The 24,965-nt window shown below is 27.8% G+C and overlaps 1 protein-coding gene across 1 annotated transcript; it reads right to left on the bottom strand.

Moving 5' to 3' along the window:
* Positions 1–17,936: 17,936 nt before the first annotated feature.
* Positions 17,937–21,645, bottom strand: LOC101492785 (GATA transcription factor 11-like). The gene is made up of 4 exons (XM_073369401.1): positions 21,454–21,645; positions 20,836–21,102; positions 20,442–20,504; positions 17,937–18,929 (listed from the first exon to the last, which is right to left on the bottom strand). Exons 2-4 carry the CDS (start codon positions 21,088–21,090, stop codon positions 18,294–18,296), a joined length of 954 nt encoding a protein of 317 aa, XP_073225502.1. The 5' UTR covers positions 21,091–21,102; positions 21,454–21,645; the 3' UTR covers positions 17,937–18,293.
* Positions 21,646–24,965: the final 3,320 nt, after the last annotated feature.

The raw sequence follows: 24,965 nt of genomic DNA, 5'->3' as shown, positions 1-24,965 counted from the left end.
GTTAATAGTTTTATAGAAGGATTGATAATTGAGAAAATAAATAAGAATTCATATAAAACTAGAACCTGAGTTATTGATATTACAAGTGAAACTATGACCTTAGGTTTACTTTCCATTAATTCAAAATTGTGTTGTTATATACTCTCGTTATAATTTTTATGTCATCTTTACATTTTTGTTATCGTGAATCAACAATAATTTTCATTATTCTAAATAGTATAAAACCTTGATTAGTTTGATAGTTGTTAAACTAATCTCTATGGATACGATAATCTTATATACTACAACTTGTCAAACACGTACACTTGCAGAATTTTGCGCAACAGTCACATACACTGTTATTTTTGAAAATATTGTTTTTACCGAATAAAATAATGAGATGAATCGCGTACTCGATCCCTCTCCTTAATACGTTTCATGCTACTAAATTAAACTGTGCAAACAGAGTAACAACCACAATATCCCAAAGATAAAATAATATAGTCAAAATTGTAATGGACTCCCACTATATTGTAGAACTTGTTCTATAATTACACCATCAAATATGGCGTTGTGATCACTCACAATATGGTATTGAAAGCACTCGTTAATATAGAATGAGTTATAATACTGAGACTGATTAGAAATAAATGAGCTAAATTTCTCAAAAATGCATTGGGTAGAAGAAAGAGAAGATGGGATGTGAGAAATGTGTTCAGCTTGACGTGATTTCTCAAATAGTTGAGCCATCTATCTATAGAGTTTGTTGACACCTAATTTTGTCCGATTTTTACTTTTTATTAAAAAGGAAATAATAATAATAATAATAATAATAATAATAAATATATAATTATATATGAAGAAATATAAAAATAAAAATAAATAATTAGGGATATAAGCTTTTAACAATCACAAGTGTTTTCGGTTCTTGTTTGCCTCTAATTCTTGTTCAGACTATTTTCAAAATATAAAAATAATAATAAGAAATAAAAATAAAGGAAATTGAAAAGAAATTTTGTCTTTTGAAATCTATACCCAAAAGTCTATAAATAGTCGGCCACAAGAAGACAAAGGGGGACATAATTCGAAACATAAATTGAGAGCACATAAAAAATAGAGAGATTAGTAGGCAAAAGAGAAGAAGAAAATCTGATCTTGAAACAATCGGTCTAGCAAAACAACAATTCAGGAGTAAGGTATCATTTTTCTTATCTTTTTTTTTTTCTCTCTAATTTTCTGCTTATTAGTCTTTTGTTTTGTTTTTTGCATCTTTTTTTTTAAATATATTTTTATTTCGCTTTCTATTTTTTTTTCCTGTTTGTAAAAAGTAAACTCATGTGTTAAGCTTTTATTTTTTAAAGAATCGTTTAATCCTAAAATTGTTTTCTTTGCAACACAAAAATAATAATAAGAAAAATATAACCAATTGATGTATATAGACCGAGAAAATAAATTGCACCATATTGTAATATAATATTCATAATACGTCTTCATAACTAAAAAACAATCATAACAACAGATAAATGTTTTCACCTTTAGGATTAGAATTAATGGTCTCGGCCGCCGGATGAAATTCATCCTCGCTCGCCGCGCCATATTACTCACTCTCAATCGTGGATGACCTTTGTGTCGCGACATATCCGACAACGTACGAGCAAATAATTTAACAGATTATTTTACCGTCGTGTCCATCTGTCTCGTTCACATACCGCCATATTACGTTATTTTTTTTAAAGAAAAATTAATTTTTTTTCCTTTACTTTAAAACAGATGTAGAAGATATAATCCATGAATAAATATTATTATTATTATTATTATTATTATTATTATTATTATTATTATTATTATTATTATTATTATCATCATCATTACTATTATTACATTTTTATTTTTATTTTTTGATACATATATAAATAAAAATAATAATAAAATCAGTCAACACATAATATTTTCTACCTAAGAACTACGTGTGTTTTGATTTCCCTATTGCACCTGGGGGTACGTAGGAGCAAGGTCTTACCCTTGTCAAACCAAATTAATAAAACAAATATTTTTTTTCTTCTTTCATTAATGTAAATAATTTAATTTTTTATTATATTTTTTGGGGTAAAAATAAATAAATAGTTTGTATATAATTAATTATAGGGTAACCGTTTTAACGGACGTGGTAGGGTGTTAATAATTCTCTGCTCGTAATCGACTCCCGAATCCAAATGTTTGGTTCAAAAATATTATTTTAGGTTTTATCCAATTTTTCCTTTAATAAAAATAAAATTGGTGGCGACTCCTTTTTTGCGGACAAACCGGATGCGACATAGTTGAAAAAGAAAAACAAGCCTAAAATAACGACTCAGATTGCATAAACATTGGGAAATGAATAGTCAAATTGAGCTCGTGTGTGTGTCGGTTAACATGTACGAAACGTTTTAGGCTTGCAGTTTCTCAAATAATAGTACACCACTTAGCTCAAGTGGGTTCGAACAAACGTTGGCGATGAGACATGTTAGTCAAGTGTTGTTCGTCCTCTCTCATCACATAACTTTGTATCCCTTGGGGCACACTCTAACTTTTCTCAATTCATACATTTAGTGGCGGAGTTTGAACGAAAATATTGGGGTGGCCAAATTTTTAAAATTTTAATGGATAAATAAAAAGGTATAATATAGTATTGTATATAAAAAATTTAAGTTGTAAATTTATAAAAATATATTGACGATCAAACTTTTAATATTTATAAGATAGAGCTAACATATCAAATTTTGGTTGATAAAAAGTTTTATACTGTCAGTACATTACAACCATCCATAAATGTGACTTTAAAATTACTTATAATAAAAGTCAAAATATTTTATTAATATGACGGTTATGATTAATTGACAATGTAAAATATCTTTACATTGTCGATGCATTCAAATTAAATCCAAATTTTTACACTATTAATCTAGTTTTCTTATATATATATATATATTAAGATACATTTAAATACAATACATTATTTAAGATATCAATATTGATATAGTGTTAATAAAAGATAAAAGTTTGGTTTGAGTATTATGCGATCTTTTTTAAAATTACGTAAAATTATATCTCAAATCAATAAAGGTCGAATTTATTAGTTTAGTTCAACTTAGACTCAAACACATAAAAAAATATCAATCTAATTTAATTAGTTTTGGTTAAATTTTTGGGATCATAGGATCATTTGGTTTGATTTTTATATCTCTATATAAAATTCACAATTATATCTCTAGACAAATTCACAACTCACATAGTTGGAATTTAGGTTGAAAAAATTAATTTATTTTATAATTATAGTAGTTGTTTTTGTAATTTTTCTACAAATATTTCCCTCTGATTTTTTTTATATATAATAGACATTTGGGTTATAATTTGTTTAACAAAAACTGATGTATTTGATCTATGACATGGATCAAATAGTTGTTGATTAAATTATAACTCAAATGTATCTTATAAAAAAGAGAGTAATATCATAACACAAATTTTACACAAAATAGGACACAAATACAATACTGTGTAAAATAAAGAGGATCACATTTTTTATTTGTATTTCAATATACATTATTGTATTTGTGTCTCATTTTGTGTCAAATTGTTCAATAACATTACTAAAAAAAATAGCAATATTTTTTAAAAAATTATTAGAGACTTTTGGGTGGTTGTGGCCACCCTATGTCCCTAAGAAGATTTGCCCCTGCACACACTAGTATAATCTAAGTTCCAACATACATAGAAACAACAATAATGTCAACCATGTTTCCCACGAGTCGCGTTGAGTCACAACAGTTAGAACTTAGTCTTTGTCGGGCCGGGATATTAGATAATAGGGTCTTAAGTTATGATTATTGTCTATAAATACTACTTGTAATATTTCATTTGACACACACAATCAATCAAACAAGCTTTTAGTTTTCAAAACAACCTTAGTCACACTTAACGCTCTTTGAAAGAGTTAAAGAATCCACAATCATTGAACAAAATTTCTTTCTTGATGTAATCGTTTGAAGAAAATGAAATCACTACTAAAAACTAATAGTTGATCCTATGGACTAACTTTGAATTTCGACTAATACTAATATTTTGTTGTTGTTGAAAAGTGTGTCATATAGATTTGTGGGATGTGTTGTGAGAAGGAGGGCAGTAACATTACATGAAGAATTAGGAGAGCCATCTAATCAAAACTTGCCAAAAGGGTTAAAGTGTGTGTTAGCGTTAATTAATTAAGTAATGAATGAATGTATGCATGATGGTACCAATTGATCTATAGCATACTAGCTACCACTTTGTATGTGTCGTTTCATTTTGAGACACTAGAGTGTATCTTTCCCTTCTCATATTTGGTGTCATTTCTCTATAGATTTACAATGTTGGGTCATAAGGATGCTCTAGGTTGCTTACTTGTTCTTTTAGCCTTCTACTCAAAACAGCCACACCTCCTTTCTGTTCTCCACTCAAACAATATTTTTTTGCAATATAAGAGTCTTATTCCTTTTAACATAAATTGCCACGTTTTAAATCATTTTTCCCTCTTAAATAAAAAAGTTAAGCATATCATTTGATATTTTTCAATATAAAGACAAACATTCCATATATTATTGGTAAAAAAAATTAATACCTAATATATTCATAAATTGATATAATATTAGTTTGGTCATTTACTTATCAACTATATTTATTTAGTTAGCATGACAACTATTTTAGATTTCGTCACTTTCTTTTTCAAGATGTAATCCAGTCTGTTCACCATTTGCACCCTATGCCTTCAACTCTACCACCATTGACTTCAAGACGTCCTCCTTTATCCTTACACCAGTTTACATACTATTGACAAGTTCAAACGCAAGAGGTTAAGTTTTATAGAAAAACACCAAAAAAATTAATAGGACTTTAAAATTCAACGGTAAATAAAATATGTGCACGTGAGCACAATAGAATACGTAACATTTGTGTACATTAAACAAAATTGTGACTATATTGAGATTCATTAAAAAGTGACATGAGAAATGTGTCGGTAAAGTTGCCATTATTAAAATGTTAAGGTAATTATGAGTAAGCTAAAAAATAATATTCTTTTTATTTTAAATTCTAAATATTCTATTTTGAAAATTATATATTAAAAATGTCCTATTTTTTTGGGTCTTCAGCATGTCACAACTTGGACATGCGATCATGTGAAGAAGTCAGTTCTTTTCCTTCTGAAGATTGTAAAATATAATAAATAAATAAATTATATTAATAGAATGTAACAAAATAAATTAAATGTTAAAAAATACATCAAAATTAAAAATAATTATAAAAAAAAACTACAAATTTTAATTTATGGTGTCCACCTAAATGTCTCTCAGTCCCACATCTAAGAAGTTGTCAAATATGTCTAACTATTTGAACGACTTGGGGTCGTTCTGGTTCGTCCTCATTTTAATCATGCTCCTCATTGTTGGTCTCAAGTATTGGTGATGTATGCAACTCAAACCCTTGATGATTTGTATGTGAATTAGAGCTACTCTCACCTGTCTTCATAAAATCAAGAGTTGTGCATTCAAACAAATTAAAGAAAATCTAGCGTTCTATTGAGGGGTCGAGTGTTTGTATTTCAGGCACTGAGGAACATAATATATAGTCCGTATTTCTACAGGGTATGTATGTGACACCCTACACTCCAAAATAATATATAATAATTTATATCATATTTCTATAAATTTTGCAGCGGATAAATAAAAATCTATTTCGAAGAAAATAAAAACTTTTATTTTTAATTTAGGATATCACGTTTCTCAAAAATAAAATAAAAAACTTTAAACTTAATTTTTTCAATAAAATAGTCAATCTTGGTAAACTTGATTTAAGTATAATTAATTGGTTTAATTCTAAAAACTAACTAGTACTTCTGAGATTTTCATACAAAAATTCGTTTCAAATTCAATAAGAAAATACAAATTACAACTCTTATTTCCGGTATCACCTACCAGAACGGGGTTCCTCCTCCCAAACTTGAACTTCAAGACTCATTAACCTGTAACAATTGCGATTTCGCAAACGCATGGCCAAACCAGTCAAACACAAACAACGAAGGAGGTGAGTTTTGAAATCATGTTAATTGTATAATATAAATAAGAAGAACACACAAACAATCATAATAGAACTGTATCATCACAAGTCAAAATCACTCAACGAAAATAAATAAATTTCACTATAACATCAAATTGTTTAATCACTACACACAATACATATTAATCACAACAAAACAATCACAATAAAATGCAATGCTATGCATGAGCTTAGGCTCTACTTCACAATGTGGTACCATTCTAACTCTGAAATACTTGGTTAGGAGGCTTGATACTATGCCACCATCCCAGTGGGCGGATAATTCAAATTGGCCCTGTCCACATATGTCCCCTCAACTCAACCTGAGACACATATACGTGACAGTCCCGACATTTAGAATGCTACATCCAAGTCACCTAGGAATTCCCCACTTGTATACCTCCAAGGTCTAACAATCTTGTCTTAAGGCTCGACAGCAGACCGCCACAATCATGCTCATTCAGTTGTACTTCCCCAGAATCACTAGGCTTGTCATACCCTACCTATATGATGACAAAACAATCTTCACTTCAAAAATTCTCAATGTTTATTTTCTCCCCTCGTTAGCTTAGACTACTCTATTAAGAGCATCATCTTTATAAATCATCACTATTTCGTCATATATGTGGTACTTCAATATTCTCATCACAATTTTATAACATCATTAATCATACATAATCATAATCATCGTATAAACTCATCACAATTTTATAACATCACTAATCATAAATAATCATAATCATCATATAAACTCATCACAATTTTATAACATCACTATTATCGATATAAAAAAAAATCAGCATTATCAACCTGCATACATATATCATACCATGCATCCATATTTTATTATCACATCACATAAATTCGTCTAATAAAATTAAAACAAATAGTTAATTTTCTAATTCATCAAGACTTCTAAAATAGTTATATTTTTTTTCCTGATTTCTAAAAACTATTTGTAAAGTGTTAGGGTATGTCACGATCCTCAAATCCAAAGAGTCGAGAAATGTTGTCTATGTAACACCCTAAATTTTATAATAAATTATTTTATTAAATAAGTACGATTTTAAATAATTAATTTAATATTAAAATTATTATAAAATATATGATGATAAATTGTCTGACAAATTTCTGTTATATAGGTGATTTCTATGTTTTGCAAGTTTTATAAATATTAGATTACATGAGCGATATAAATAATAAATATTATATTTTACTCTTTGATCTATTTTTTTAAAAAAATAATAGTATTTTAGTGTAATATATATTTTAAAGAAAAAGATTTTACGTGATTTTACGTGTATATACTCGTACCAAATTAATGTAATATTTTTCTGTGTGTTTGACTGATATTAAGTATGCACATAGTTATATTTCAATTATTTATAACTATTTTCTATTTTTAGTTATTTTTTTTATAAATAATTATCTTGAGATAGAATTGATATTGTGTTTTATTTCGTTTATTTTTATATACTTGTTATGACATTGTGATTTTATATATGATTTAGTAATTAATATAAAATATTGATGTTATATTTATTTATTTTATAATTTTGACTATTTTATAATATGTTGTTATTATTATAATGTGAGTATATTGAGAAATAAGTATAATTATAGATATTATTATAATGTGAGTATTAGTAATATATTTTTTTATATTGATTATTTTAATTACTCTAATTTATAAAATATTAGTAATGTTTGAAAAACTTTGTTTGGAAGAATATTAAAAAGGAGATTAAATAATTATTAATTTTATTTTAGCAAAATAAAAATAATAATAGTAAAACAAAAACATAAATAAAGGGAGCAATGGGTTTCACTCATGTGTGAACCCTAATTGTTAATAAAATAAAACAAAACAAAAAAAATGGAAGGGAGTTGGAAGGGCAGCCATAAAACCAAAGAGAAAACACAACAATAATCTATAGTTTGACACTGTGATCGATAACTCTTCCAAAAAAACTTTTCCAATTTTCGCCCAAATTTGATTTGTAGAATTCGTTATTTTGCACCGTTCTCCTTCACCGTAAGTCCGATTTGAGTGAGACCAACGCCAAAACGACCGTGTGAAAAGTGGCTATATTATCCACTTATTGGTTTTCTGATTTATGATTGATTGAAGGACAAAGAGTCAATGAACGAAGGTTGTTTGCTCGTGGAATCGTATTCGTCTGTGGAAGCGTCAAAATAAGGTAAGGGGTGAGAGAGCGTTTGGATTCATGAGTATAATATATTGTGAGATGAACGGGAAAACTGTATTTTCCAACGATTCATCTGGGGCTCGCTACGTTTGGCAGTATCCCTTTGAGGGATAAATTAATTAATGTGCAAATATGGAAATTGTGAGATTAAAATATAGAATAGAAATATTTGTAGGGTGTTGATTGATTTAATTTCTTTGAATTTGTGATATTGATATTATTGTGATATTAGGTGTCGAATTAAATTGATATATATGTGTGATTAGATGAGTTTATGTAACGTGATAACAAAAGATGGATGTGTTGTCATAATTTTATGTGATGATGATGATGTACGATTAATAATTGTGATGTTATAAATTTGTGATATATTTATGTGATAATGTTTGATTAATGATAGTGATACTATAAATTTGTGATGATTTTATGTGATGATGATGTATGATTAATGATAGTGATGCTCTAAACTGTGATGAGAATATTGAGTTAACTCCATAGTTGATGAAATAATGGTGATTTCAATGTGTTTGAGATGACGGTTTTAATGGAGTATCATATACCAACGAGGGGACAAAATAAATATTGTGAATTTATGAATTGGAGATTATTTTGTCATCATAAAGGTAGGGTCTGACAAGCCTAGTGATTCCAAGGAAGTACAACTGAACGAGCTTGATCGTGGCGGTCTGTTGTCGATCCTTAAGGCAATATTGTTAGACCTTGGAGGTACTCGGGTCGAGAATTCCTAGGTGACTTGGAGGTAGCACTCTAAATGTCGGGAGCTACCACGTAATACACGTTTACCTCGACTGTCACGTATATGTGTCTCGGGTTGAGTTGAGGGAATCTATGAGGACATGGCCAATTTGAATTGTCCGTCCACCACGATGGTGGCATAGTATCAAGCCTCCTAACCAAGTACTTCAGAGTTAAAATGGTACCACATTGTGAAGTAGAGTCTAAGCTCATGCATAGCATTGCATTTTATTGTGATTGTTTTGTTGTGATTAATATGTATCGTGCGTGGTGATAATTTATCTTAGACGATTTGATGTTATAGTGAAATTTATTGATTTTCCTTGAGTGATTTCGACTTTTTAATGTGATATTTTCCTAATGGAATGTTTGTGTAATGATACAGTTCTATTATAATTGTTTGTGTGTTCTTCTTACTTGTATTATATTGTTACCATAATTTGGAAACTCACCTCCTTCGTTGTTTGTGTTTGACTGGCTTGGCCCTGTATTTGTGAAATCACAGTTACTACAGGTTAATGAATCTTGAAGCTTAAGTTTGGGAGGAACTCCGCTCTGATAGGTGATACCGGGAATAAGGGTTTTAATTTGTATTTTACTTTTTTAATTTGAAACGAATTTTTGTAAGAAAATCTTATAAGTACTATAAAGTTTTTAAAATTAAATCAAGTAATTACACTTAAATCAAGCTTATCGAGATTGCACTATTTTAATGGAGAAAATAAATTTAAAGTGTTCTTTTTATTTTTGAGAAACGTGATATCCTAATTAAAAATAAAAGTTTTTTTATTTTTTTGGAAATTATGTTTTTATTTATCTGCTGCAAATTTTATACAAATATAATATAATTTATTATATATATTATTTTGGGGTTTAGGGTGTCACAATCTACATAGTATGTGCATTATAACATAAATTGATATCATAGATAAAGTATAAAAAAAGTGCGGGTTATATCGGATCATTTGTCATAATAGAAAATATTATCCAAATGTATACATCTACTCAACTGCATTCATTTGGATGTTTTTTTATTTAATATTTAATGTATTTTGTTATATTTTATTAATATATTATTATTTTTTCTATTTATTTTGTTATATTTTTAGTTAGTTAAAAAACAATAGTAGAATATGCTCACATCTTCAGAATGTAACCTCTTAAAAAAATAAAATGACTTCTTCACATGGTCACATGCTCGGATTTTAACTTGCTGGAGACCTCAAAAAGTAAGACTTTTTGGTGTATTATTTTCAAAGTAGCTAGGATATGTTGATTTTTTTTAAAAAAAAAGATCTTGTAGAGAGAGAAAAAAAATCCATTTTGTCATTCTTTAAATTTATACATTTTTTTAATTATTTTCTTTGAATTTTTCTTCTCACCTCACCTCAAATGAATTTATAATTAATACTTTGTAACGAAAAATGATTGATACTCCTATTGAAATGGAGAAATTAAACTGTAGATTAATGGTGAAAATTGTGGAAAAAATCTTAATAATTTCATATATGTTTATTAATGTTTACAAAAAGTAATGGGGTAAGGTTGGTTGACCACAAGTAGGGATGGGAATAGGCTAGGCCGTCCGTCGGAGGCTTATGACCTGACCTACTTTTGGTCTGACCTGACTTGACCTATTTAATAAAAAGAGTAGACTCGGGCTGTTTTTAAAGGCTATTTATTTAAATAGGTCAGGCTCAAGCTTAGCCTATTAGGCCTGACAGGTCGGCCTATATATATTTTATTATTTATTAATATTATTTTTTATTATTATATTAATAATATTATTTTCTATTTTAAATTTTATCAATTAGGCAATCACTCGGTAATCATTCTATATTCAGTAGTCATTCCATATTCGGTAGCGATTTCATATTTGGTAGTCGTTCCATATTCGGTAACCGTTAAATTAGTCAATCACTTAGTAGTCGTTTCATATTTGTTTAAGAGATAATAATTGGTGTGTTTGTTTCAGAAAAAAAAATTATTATTTGAAGTCAAAAATTATTTTTTAGGGTTAAAATGATGTTTGTTTCAGATTTTTTTAAAATTATTTTGTTAGAAAAAATATGTTTTGTTTAAAATATATAGATATGTTCATTGATATTGGTATGTGGAGAGCATCATGTGGTATGAGTAGAACATTTAAATGTTTTAATGTGAATAAGACTTTTAAATAAGCTTCCAGACCGGACCAGACTTTTAAAAAGGTTAGACCAGGCCAAAAAAAAAAAGTCTATGATAGACCGTAGGACAAGCTTAAGCCTAAAAAATAAATCGTAGGCCAGACTCAGGTCTTTCAAAGCCTAGTATCGCCTGACCTATTCCCACCCCTGACCACAAGCCAACTAGAAGTATGAGTAGGATGGAACTGATCATCATTATGTGAGCATGTTCAACGATGAACTCAACATAACTTCATTAAATAGAATATACTATGCCACATATATAATTTTGAAGTAACTTATTTATTTTTTACTTTAACTCTTAAGAACCATATTAAATCTCACAATTTTAATTCATATATTAATATTTAATTTATATTTAATTTTATTACAACTTAAAATATTAATTTAAATATTTATTTAATATTATTATACATTATTTTAATTTAAACTTAAAATAAAATTAAACTTAAATTTTTATAACACGGGAACTGAGATTCTTGAATAAAATGAAATCAAGATTGGTGAAGATTATATTGATTCGGATCCATTTGTCACAAACAAACAACTTTTGTTTGGAACAATAAGATGAAAAAATAAGTAAAAAAAGTATTGTAAATAGAAGTTTAAAAAAAAAAAACTTAATAAAAATTGTGAAAAAAAAAGTAAGAGTAAGAAAAACAAATTATTCTAATTAATAAAAAATTGTATATTATATACAAATTAACCGTAAAAGAAACTAACTGTCATTAAAATAAAATAAAAAAAACAAAACTAACGATCATAAATTTATTATTCTCCAACAGTTGCCAAACATCTTCATCTTATCAGCGTGGAGTTATGTAAAATTCAGTTTTTGACGAGTTGAAATTGTGCCGCATAACGAGTTCGTGGGAAGAAACTGTACTTTCACAAATACATATATAATACTCCTCTATAATATTAGTCATAGCAAAATAAAAAATTATCTACAAAAATTATCATTTTTAGTTTTTGAATGTAATTTTACATTTATAATAATATAAATACACCAATATTTAATAAAAATATTATAGTATAATTATCATTTACTTTTTTATTCATTATTTTTCTTCGTCAAAGTAAAGTAGATCAAAAATTATAATTACCGTAGATTGAAAAAATATATTAATTAGTTGAATTAACGAAAATGTCTTATAAACGAAATAATTAGCATATATTTGAATCGATGGTGGAGCAACCAACAGGTTGAAATCGTCGTGTAATAATAAATATGAAAGATAGAAAAATAGAAATATAATTATATTGATAAAATAAAGAAAAATATTTATTACAATATAAGTGTGAGATGTTATTTATATACAGATCTTAAAGTAATTATTAGAACTAATTTAACTAGTTTGTAACTAGAGGTGAGGATAGACTATGTTCACACATATTATAAGATATATAAAGTAAAGGTACATGATGCAATCTAATATTCTTATATTTCAAATACACATGAAAACCTTTCATTTTAGCATATGCATCAAAAGGATTTTCAAAGTGTCAAAAATGCATAAACAATATTTGAAAATAATATTTTTGGCAAAATACAATGTTGTATTCGAATACAGCATGTTGTAACCGAATACAGATGATAAGTCGGTAGATAAAACTGAATATTTGTGTTCGACTACGAGATGATGTAGCCGAATACAAATGCTAAGTCAGTAGCAAAAACTGAACATCTGTATTCGACTATGAGATGATATAGTCAAATACAAGTGCTAAGTCAGTAGCTAAGACTGCACATTTGTATTCGACTTCAACCTGGTGTATTCGAATACAACAACAAGTCAGTGGAAAAATTCACTTATTTGTAGTCGAATATAAGGTTTCGTATTCGAATACGATGTTGAAATTTCAAATGAAAACTGAACGTTACAGATGTGTATTCAGTTACACACAGGATGTAGTCGAATACAACTGGAAACAATGCAATTTTTCAATTCTGAAATGGTTCTGGATCATTGCATTTGTTCATCAAACCTCTAGGAACGATGACCACTGATATGAAGTGATGTCTATGGAATATAAATACCACATAACTTCAGTTTAAACTAATCAATCCCATTACCAAACATTGAACAATTTTCTGAAATATTATCAAAGTTATTTTTCATATTTCAAGTACTTGCATTACATTTTCACATCATTGAGTAAGGTTCTCTAGTATACTTGAAATATTATTGGATTGATATCATTGTACAACTATTATACTCAAATTTTTAGTCAATAACATTTGTTAAAAAGATCATTGAAGTTATTGTATTATATTTAAAAAAAGTAGTGTACTTTCTTTAAGTATTGTAATCTAAGTTAGTGGTGTGCTATCTTAGGAAGTGTGTTAGAAGTTTGTAGCAGATATCCTAGAGTAGGATTTGTACATATTCTAACAATAGTGCATAAATCTCTTGTGGTGTGCAAGAGAACTAGATGTATCCTTGGTCATAAGAAGAACTAGGATAATATTGTTGTGTTTATTATTCTTCTATCATTTATCTTTGCCATACACTACCCCCCCCCCCCCCCCCCCCTCTCTCTCTCTCTCTCTCTCTCTCGTAGGTGCACATCTGTTCTTACAATTTATTAATATTATTATTTGTAAGTAATTTAAAATTTATTGAGTAAAAAAAAGTATAATTTTATTTGTTTTTCTCATGTTTATTATTTTATTAGTCTTATGTTTATTAAATAGACATTTAGGCCTGATCATACTTTTAAAAAAGGTCAGGTCAAACTGGAAAAAAAATCCATAATAGATCGTAGGTCAGAATTTGAGCTAAAAAAATTAATCGTAATTCACATTCAGTCATTTTAAAATCTGATATGATCTGACCAGAACTATTCTAATCCTTATTTACAACTGATTGATCTATTTAATTTACAATTAAAATAAATTACTTCTAACGCCATAGTTTTAAAAAACCACAACATATAAAGTGTGACTAAATGTACGTCTTTAAAGTGAATTTTGATTTTTCAAATATTAATTCAGTCCAGTAGTATTTATAACCACCATAATAAATGGAACAGACTATTGTGGAAAATAAAGGAATTGGAGGAATGTTGCTGTCAGAAAACAGAAAGTAATGGTATGGACCATGAAGGATATTGTAAGAAGCATATTCATGTTCGTCAGTTAGACTTAGGACAATATATGCATGTTCTTTCATTTAAATTCACTGATAATAGCATTAGGCGTTGGACATTATGTGTAGTCTTAAAGACTTTTAGAAGCAAAAAGAGATACATGGTCATTCAACTAATTAAAGTTGATATCTATATTCAATCTAGCTATTGGGAGGGTGGGGATTGGTGAGCCAAAACCAACACAACACGAGCGTTCCTTAATTAAATAATTAATTAATTATGACTAATTAAGTAGGAACATTGTGATTCACGGTTTCATTTAAATTAAATTAGTTTTGTTGTATAGTACACTTTTGAGCAGCTGCAAGTAGTCACTAAACTAGTTGACTTCCATTCCAATTGTTTAACCTTTGTCTAATGCTTGCACATGAACACTGTCTATTACCAATTCTTTCATAATTAAAAAAATGTGTTATCATCATTTTCATCATTGAAAAAGAAAAAAAAAATCTTTTTCATTGTGGAATGTTTTTCTTTAAAAAAAAAAAAAGAGTTCAAAATATAAAATTTTAATTATGTTTGGGTGAAATTCAGTTTCACAAAATCTCGTAACGTGGATTTTGTCTAAGTATGAGAATATAAACTATTTTAAACTTATGATTGTCCAATGTAAGAGTATAGATGGCATGGATAGGATTTGAATATGGTACTACAATATTTGTACCTAAATACTACATAAATTCTCTGTATATCTAAACAAATGGCAGAGTTCTTTGGGGTTACAGAGTTACTATAGTTATCCCAAAGTTTTTAAGAATTTAAAAAAATAATTATTTATAAAAGAAATTTTAAAATATTTCTACTATAATTATAAAATAAATTTAAATTTTCAATTTAAATTTTAAATGAGTGAATTGTGAGATTCATCTAAAGATATAAAAATAAAATCAAATATTTTAATTATTCTAGAAATTTTATCAAAATTAATTAAATTGATTTGATATTTTTTTATGGGTTATAATCTAAATTATGTCAAATCAATAAATCCGACCTTTATTGATTTAAAAATAATTTCATATAATTTAAAACAGACCATTCAATACTCAAATCAAAATATTATCTTTTATACACACTATCTTAATATTGTTATCTTAAAAAATATGTTGTGTTTAAATTTATTTTAATAATTATATTTTTCTGTCCTTTTAGTTAATAAATTTATTTTAGTAGTATTATCTATGTCTCTTATTATAAGTATTTATTTATTTTTCTCTTATCAAGAAAAGTTGGTATTATCTATGTTCCTCAAATAATGTTAAACTTGTTTTTCATATTCTTAAAAAAAAACAATAATATTAATAAGAGATATGTTTAAAAAATAATAATAAATGTACTTAATAAATTGAAAATAACTGGTGGTGCTGAGTATTGGATTTTGTATATTTACAATTGAACTTATATTTCTTTATTTAAAAAATGTATCTCTTAACTTGTAAAATAGCCTTAAGTATATAGTAAAAGTAATTTTCGAACAAAAATAATATTTTTTAATAAAATTTTCTTACCCAAAATTTCAAGAACAAGGAAAAAAAAATTTGTAATTCCTTTTTAATATTGAAAATTTCATTTTTTTCGAGAGTTAGTCTCTTCCGGAAATTTTAAAATCCAGTAAATGTTATCAAAAATTTAATTTTTTAAATTTGCTGTATTTAAATATAACTACCAAAAATTTTAAATTTCCGGTTGAAACTTCCAGAAATTTCATTCGTTCTTGGAATTTCCATAGAATTTTTTTTTTTTTGAAATTTTAAATAAAATAAAATAAACAACCGGAAATTTAAAGGCACAAACTTCCGATAGAATAAAAATAACTGCCAGAAATTTCAAGACACAAATTTCCATTAGAATAAAAGTAACTACCGAAAATTTCAAGGTACAAAATTTCCGATACTATCAGAAATTTCACGCCTTTAAATTTTCGATACACTGTTTATACTACCGAAAATTTTGTACCTTAAAATTTCTAATAGTTACTTTTGTTCTATTAGAAATTTGTGCCAACTTTTCTTAAGTTAATTTTATTCTACTCCAAATTTCAAAACTAAAAAAAAAATAAAAAATAAAACTTGTACCGAAAATTTGAAGAACGAATGAAATTTTCGGAAGCTTCAACTGAAAATTTTAAATTTCTGGTAGTTACTTTTTAATACCAAAAATTTTATTTTTAAAATTTTTAAAAATTTGAAATTTTTGTATTAAAAAATAACTACCGAAAATTTCGTTCATAAAATTTCCAATAAGAGAATTTCAAAAAAAAAATTTACTTTTTCCGATAAATTTCATAATATCTGTTTTTAAAATTTTTTTACTGTATATTTAAAAATATTTTAATAAATTAAGGGATAAATTTTTTAAACGAAGGAGTATAAGTTTAATCGTAGAGATACAAAATCAAATTTTTCCATTGAATGTTTTAGCTCCCACCTCATTTTGGGTTGGACCGAATCGGGTCCACTAATTTATTTGAATTCCTGGGTCAATCATTCTCCATAAAACTTCTAAAATTGGTTAAACTAGAATACAAAACAAAAATTTGAAACCAAAAAACAATATTTTGTGACATTAATCTATGAATCTGGCGGTTGTTAAAGAAACAAAAAGCAGAAGTTTTACGGTGAAACCAACAAATTTTAAAATTTTGAGAAATTAAGTACACAACTCTCAATATAATATTTTTACATTAATTTTGTTAAGATATTATCAAATAGGTTCATGAATTTACAAATATTTTAAACACGTCCATGATTTTGTGTAATGTTATTCACATCGGACCTTCTGTCAAATATCATATACGTAAATTGTCAAGTTAATCGTCGTTATATTTAATCTCTTATTTTTATATTTAGTTTTTGAAGTAGTGCACATCCATAAGATTTGTTGAAGCAGGTCACTTGCTATACTTCTAGACAAAAGTCCATTTGAAGCTATATGTACTAATAAAAAAATTAGAATGCACTTTGTTGTCACGTTTACTCTTGGGGTGAATGCTACTTGAATTTACCATGAAATCATTTGTTTCTTGTTTCTTTGGGGGCTGCTATGAATTAAGCTCATGAAGAGAGTCCAACCAAAAAGACTTGCCCATTAGATGGAAAAGCTTTGCTTTATGGCTTAAGTACCCTAGCAATATTTAGTTAAATACCTCAATGCAATCTATAGGTAGGTTTTTCCTATCATATCTCAGTGAAAGCACTGATTATTGTTAATTAAGCTCGAGTGGAGAGCTCAACCTAAAAGGTTAGTCTATTAGGTGAACGAGCCACATGGTTTTTTTTACTGCATCTAGTATTTTAATCTACTCAATGTAGAACTCATTTATACCGCGAACAAGGTTGCTGTCCTTAAAAAAATGACATGGTGAGTCTATGACTTGCCTCTGAAATGTCCATGGTTTTGGATAAACAATTTGTCGACCTGGGATAGTTTATCCAAACCATGGACATGGTAAGCCTGAAATATCCAAGAAAATAATGGTGTGTAACTAAGACTGTGTCAGCTTCGCAGTTTCAACAATCATTTAGGCTTACCAGTCTAATTATACGTGTTCTTCCACTATAGATTGTGTTTTCACCTCATTCATGTAAAAAGGTATGGGATATCATTGTCCTTCTACAGTTTTAATATTTCATGTCCTTGTACTTGTGAATTGTGATACAAGGGTTCTTGAACCATTTCTCCCATTTTCCCTCTTTGCTTCAAGTTCAACTTCACTCTCTTCATTGCAGAATTTTCAGCATCTTGTCTCCGAACGCCTCCTATTACTCGACCAATCAATTTACATAAAACAAGTAATGATAGGATGAAGACATGATTATCCTCAACAGAATATTAACAATAAACAAATAGAATCATGTCTAGGACTAACTTTTCATCTTTCTCAATAATATCACTTAACAAAATATTGTCATACCGAACTTCCTGGAAGGTTTGATGATAAATACAACATGGAAGAACCTTTAAAAGTCTCCTGGCTGGCCTTGTTCCTCATTTCTAAGACCTTCTTGTGAGAATTTGAGTGCGATGATGCTTCAAATGTGGGGCTAGCTGCAGGCCTGTATTCAGGAAATAGACGACCGGACCTGTATCGAACTCCACAAGCATTGCATAGTGTCTTAGGACCCTTAGGTCCCTCTCTCCATTGCGGTGTCTCTGTCACCTCGCAATGCATGCATTTTCTTGGAGCAACTGATTCCTGTGATTTCATCCGAATACTATCCGTTTTCCGCTGCTTTCTTTGGACTCGGCATACCGATTCAGAAGCAGCTAGCCTTTGACGTTTACGAAAAGCGGGTGGAGTAGAGATGAATGGAATTGAGAAGAGCTTGTCAAAGGTTGAGAGACGCCGGCGACATTTACTGCGAGGACGCTTTGCTGGGATCACTGGTAATTCAAAGTTGAAATTATCAACCGAGGAATAACTACTGCTTTCAAAAACTGAAACTGGGCTGTAGGTTTGGCATCGGCGCAGATCTTTTCCGTTGAAAGAGACATTTTGAATGGGAATAGTTTTTCCATATGCAGGTCCAGCAGTCTTAGCTAGCTGTTTTAGTGGGGAAACAGACACAAAATATAAAAGAATCAGACACACAAAGGATGGATATGCCTAGTCTTTAATTGACAGTTAAAATGAAAAGATATGCCCCCATTTACTTTCTGAAAAATATTTTCAATTTAGTTTTTAAATTGCTAAGAGATAGAAGATTCATGTAGGGAATAATTGTGACAGTGAAGAGATGAAAAACAAGCTAGGAAGATTGCATTTTTTTAAAATATGAAGACAGTGTTTTTGCATTTTCAAATTTTCTGAAAAATGCTTAATTTTTCAAAAATTGTAAAAGAAAATAGCGAGGATAATATTGAATGTGTACTCATGTTTAAAAGTTGAAGCGTGAAAATGAAAACAGAAAACTTGAGAAGTAAACAGGCCCTAAATTTGAAATAGTACATAATGTTTTCATTAAACTTCCTTCAACTTTTACATATTTATTCCACAGTTTACGGAGAAAATGACACGAACGGAAAGCTACAACTCATACTTTTCAATGCCATCCTATGTGTGCTAGTGCAGTGGTGTCTGTCTAACGTTGTAACCTAAAGGAACAAAGTTCGATCACCACTGAGAGAACTGTATGGCCAAGTGCCTCCCCTTCCCTCTAAAATAATAATATTCTCTCCCACATTTTTTTTAAACTAACGGATGCCATAAAGTCAATCATATCAGGAGCCAAAATAGCCTATCAGTAAAACTACTTGCATCTTTTTGCAATTTCGGTTTGTCATTCTGCACAGACTTGGCTACACAAACTTTATGATACAACTTAATCAACCTTATCATTTCCATGAGACAGTTTCTACTTGTTTTGTGATCATTGATCAATCTTATAGCCTAGTTGTCAACCACCTTATAAATTCATGAATCTTCCTCAAGTCATATTTATACAGATAGGAAAGTTTTTGGCCATAAGAGTGTCATAATTTACCATGTTACCTAGCCATAAACCAACTTCAAGCACACACATAAGCACCTATGCGCTTACTTATGGAATCACGGATGAAAGTTTTACATCTTTTTATGTAAGGATACCATCTATTATTCATCATAACTAAAACACTTACAACTTCAAAACATTCTTACCAGCACTTTCTCACTTTCTGAGGGCAAAGAAAAACCCATAGAAGTTAAGGCATGAGTACTAGTACACGAAAAATTTGTGTTAATACTTATTAATCTTCTTTTTAACATATTTTAAGCATAGATTTTAGTCTTTTATTTTACTCAATAAATAAAGACATAAGCAGCAGCGCATTTCAATAACATGCTTATCAAGTAAATGCATGAAAACTGAATCTTTAGCATTATAGGCTATATAGCCTTTGATTTAGCTCATGTTCTTCTAAACTAGGCTTAAGTCATTAAACATATCTTCTCTATTATCTACAAAGAAATTTGAGTACACATTTATCTCTAACAATGCTACAATGCATTTCAAAAAAGAGTTGAGTCAAAGGATTCATGGACATTAAAATCATCACACTCTACCCTTTCACTTACAAGTACTTGTCGATCTTTTAAGCTTGAATTAACAATATTTCTTCCATCAATATGAGAAAGTTCCTGCATAACATCATTGTAGTAATTCACAATTCCCGCTAAAAATCCTGACCAACAAAACGTCATAGTCATCAAAGCAAGCATACAAACTATTCCAATTAAAACGGTCTATGATCAAAGTTACATTTATTTGCAAAAGTATAGAACCTATCAAACGAATTAGCCTTTGCAAGTAATAACCGCACATAGAAAACAGGACACGAATAATCAAAATGTGGTTCAATCTTGATGGGTTTCACATATTCAAACTACACGCATAATTAATTTATCAAATACAGTTATTAAGTTGACAAAACATCCATCTAAAGAGAAACAATGGGAGCAGAAAACTCACAGCAGCAGAGAAACTCTTCCCAAGTTTCGGTTTCTCATTTTGAGTTTCGATTTCGCCACACAACCCAGAAGATGGTACTGAAAAAACACCAAGAGATGGCTCTTCAAGGTGTTTGAATTGAGCATTCCAATCTTCTTCAACAACATCAGTTAGTTCCACATCATCAAGTCGAAAATCAAAAAACTCAATGACATCTTCAAGAATATCCTCCGACACACCATTAAAATTCTGGTCAAAAAACCAATTGGTCTTCATATTAACATTATCCTGAAAAAAGAATCAGTGCAAAATACCATCAATTAGTTGTTGAGAATTTAACCATACCATATGCTACTTCACATTTATTTTTTAAAAATTCTAAGACTAATTTTTCTTCCACTGGCACATTGTGCAACTTCCTAGTCACAAATTCACAATATGTAAAAATGTTCGGCGAAGGTAACTCGAATGATGAACAATGCATGTGCTCCACAAGCTTAACACTGTAAACTATGAATATGACATGAAAAAAAAATATAAAAAAGCGAAACAAATAAGTAGAACCGAAAATGAAAATGAAAAAGAAAAAAAAAATGCAAGCAAAATGAGTGTGTCGGAAAAACAAAGACACACACACACCTAAACTTTGCAAAGGTTTGGAAGTTGGGTGTTTAATTTGGATTTAGAATTTGAACGGCGGTGGCTCAAGCTAGCATGAAGATGAGGGAAGCCCTTATCTACACGCCAAGGTGTGTCTGTCTGCGCTGTCCTAACCGTAACATAAATGAATCTTTTGCCTCTTTTTTCTTACTCCCATGTGACATGTCTATGCTCACTTTACAAACTTTTTCTTAGGACACGGTGACAAAATTGTGGTTACCGTACAATATTTAAATTACTTTTCTCACGCCAATTTTTTTTTTTTTTTTTATTCACAAATAAATAAACGTGAAAAGATAATGTCACTTCAAATGTTCGGTGGTTATTTTGAACAGTGAGATTAAGTATATTATAATTGTTTCTATGCTGTTTTTATATTATAGAAATATATATATATATTTTACTGAGATGTTATTTAAACATAAAAATGTGACACAATATAACACGTGAGTGTGCATGCAAATCAAGGATATAAAAAACAGGTAGAAGAGAGAAACCATTAATAATATAATACATGAAACCGTATTCGAATACCTTAACACTTATCAAATATCTTGTCCTTTATGTTAGAATATTTTTTTTTAAATGTAAAAAAATGTTACAAGATTTAAGATGTATTTATTGTATAAATGTCTTCTATATATTCACTCTGATTTTAAATAAAAGCAAAAAAAGTTAATCTTTTGTGATTTAAAATGTAAACAACTTTCAACAATTTTTACTATATTAAATATTATATTCACATAATATTCTTCATTTAATTTTAATATTTTTACTCTTATTTTCAGTGTTATAATTAATGCATTTATGTTTATAAAATATTCTAAAAGTAATTTTGAAAGTTTCTTTATTTATTTTCTAATATAATAAAAATTGGTTGATTTTTCAATATGTGTATTTTTTTATGTTTAAATACAAAAAGTATCTTTTACTTTTAGTAGAAATACAATTAATATTCATATTAATGGGCGTGAAAGTATTTAATATCAAAGGTATTTTAAAGAAATAACTTCAAAACTAATTCTATTAAATGAATCTCTTTGATTTTTGTGATTTTTTTATTCATATATATATATATATATAAACTACAGTAAATATTAAACAATAATACTTGGAGAAAATTCAGTTATCCAATTTTATACAATTTAAAAAATAAAAACTCAAAAAAGTTGAAGTATGTTGGGTTATTCAGTTGATTTGTTTTGTTGAGAATGTATTTTCACATTTGACAACATGCGGTGATCCACATCAACTCCATAAAACATCTTTATCTTCTTTATCTTTATCTTTATATATATTAAAATAGACTCCTACAATTCAAAATATTATGCCACTTCATTCAAATGTTGCCCCATCAAAAAAAATCTGATGTGGCACATCTAACAAATATTATTCCTCTTTTTTATTGCAATTTGTTTTTAGTACAATTTTTATACATTTTTTTCATATAATATTTTGTGAAACTCTTCATGTGTTATAAGTTATAAATTACAATAAAATAAATATCAATTATTTGACACTCATTGCTCCTCCATTATTATTGATAACGGTTATTCATCCATAAACATCTTCAAATTAAATATTACATAGCATCATTACTGGAAAAAAAATATTTTTTTAATGAAATCTATAATATCTACAAAATATATCACATGTCACTTATTAGATAAGTAAAATTAATATTTAAATCAAATAGAGAGATATAATTTAGAGTTAGGCCAACAAATGTGGCACATCTAACAAATATTATTCCTCTTTTTTATTGCAATTTGTTTTTAGTACAATTTTTATACATTTTTTTCATATAATATTTTGTGAAACTCTTCATGTGTTAAAAGTTATAAATTACAATAAAATAAATATCAATTATTTGACACTCATTGCCCCTCCATTATTATTGATAACGGTTATTCATCCATAAACATCTTCAAATTAAATATTTCATAGTACCATTACTGGAAAAAAATATTTTTTAATGAAATCTATAATATCTACAAAATATATCACATGTCACTTATTAGATAAGTAAAATTAATATTTAAATCAAATAGAGAGAAATAATTTAGAGTTAGGCCAACAATTTTTTTTTATATTTTTTTTTTATTATACTCATTACTGATATGGACTTAGAGAAAAATCTATATATTAATATTGTCACATTAAAAGAAATCTGATGTAACATATCTAACAAATACTCTTCCTCTTTCTTCAATTCAAAATATTATGCCTTTATATATATATTAAAATTAAAATAGACTCCTACAATTCAAAATATTATGCCACCTCATTCAAATGTTGCCACATAAAAAAAATCTGATGTGGCACATCTAACAAATATTATTCCTCTTTTTTATTGCAATTTGTTTTTAGTAAATAGACTCATACAATTCAAAATATTATGTCACCTCATTCAAATGTTGCCACATCAAAAAAAATCTGATGTGACACATCTTACAAATATTATTCCTCTTTTTTATTGCAATTTGTTTTTAGTACAATTTTTATACATTTTTTTCATATAATATTTTGTGAAACTCTTCATGTGTCATAAGTTATAAATTACAATAAAATAAATATCAATTATTTGACAATCATTGTTCCTCCATTATTATTGACAACGGTTATTCATCCATAAACATCTTCAAATTAAATATTACATAGTATCATTACTGGAAAAAAAATATTTTTTAATGAAATCTATAATATCTACAAAATATATCACATGTCACTTATTAAATAAGTAAAATTAATATTTAAATCAAATAGAGAGATATAATTTAGAGTTAGGCCAACAATTTGTTTATATATTTTTTTTTATTATACTCATTACTGATATGGACTTAAAGAAAAATTTATATATTAATATTGTCACATCAAAAGAAATCTGATGTAACATATCTAACAAATACTCTTCCTTTTTCTTATTATCATACTTACAATTTATTTTTTATTACATTTTTTTAATATAATATTTGGTAAAACTATTTATATGTCATAAGTTACAAATTACAAACAATAAATATCATTTATCAGTTATTCGACATTCATTGTTACTCCATCATTATTGATAACGGTTCTTCCTCCATCATTAATGATAACGGTTCTTCTCTTTCTATGGTTTTAACTATCAATTAATATATTGCGTCATTTTAAAAGTTTTTCTATCTCTTCCTCCATCATTACATGTTTTCAAACTTTTTTCTTTGAGATAAAAATTTATTAAAATAGACTATATATATTAAAATAGACTCCCACATAAACATCATATATATTATTCCTCTTTTTTATTGCAATTTGTTTTTAGTACAATTTTTATACATTTTTTTCATATAATATTTTGTGAAACTCTTCATGTGTCATAAGTTATAAATTACAATAAAATAAATATCAATTATTTGACACTCATTGCTCCTCCATTATTATTGATAACGGTTATTCATCCATAAACATCTTCAAATTAAATATTACATAGTATCATTACTGGAAAAAAA

The sequence above is a fragment of the Cicer arietinum genome, chromosome 6, assembly GCF_000331145.2.
Source record: "Cicer arietinum cultivar CDC Frontier isolate Library 1 chromosome 6, Cicar.CDCFrontier_v2.0, whole genome shotgun sequence".
Lineage (NCBI taxonomy): Eukaryota > Viridiplantae > Streptophyta > Magnoliopsida > Fabales > Fabaceae > Cicer > Cicer arietinum.
Note: the sequence above shows the minus strand (reverse complement) of the source record. Positions and strands in the feature narration are given on the sequence as shown.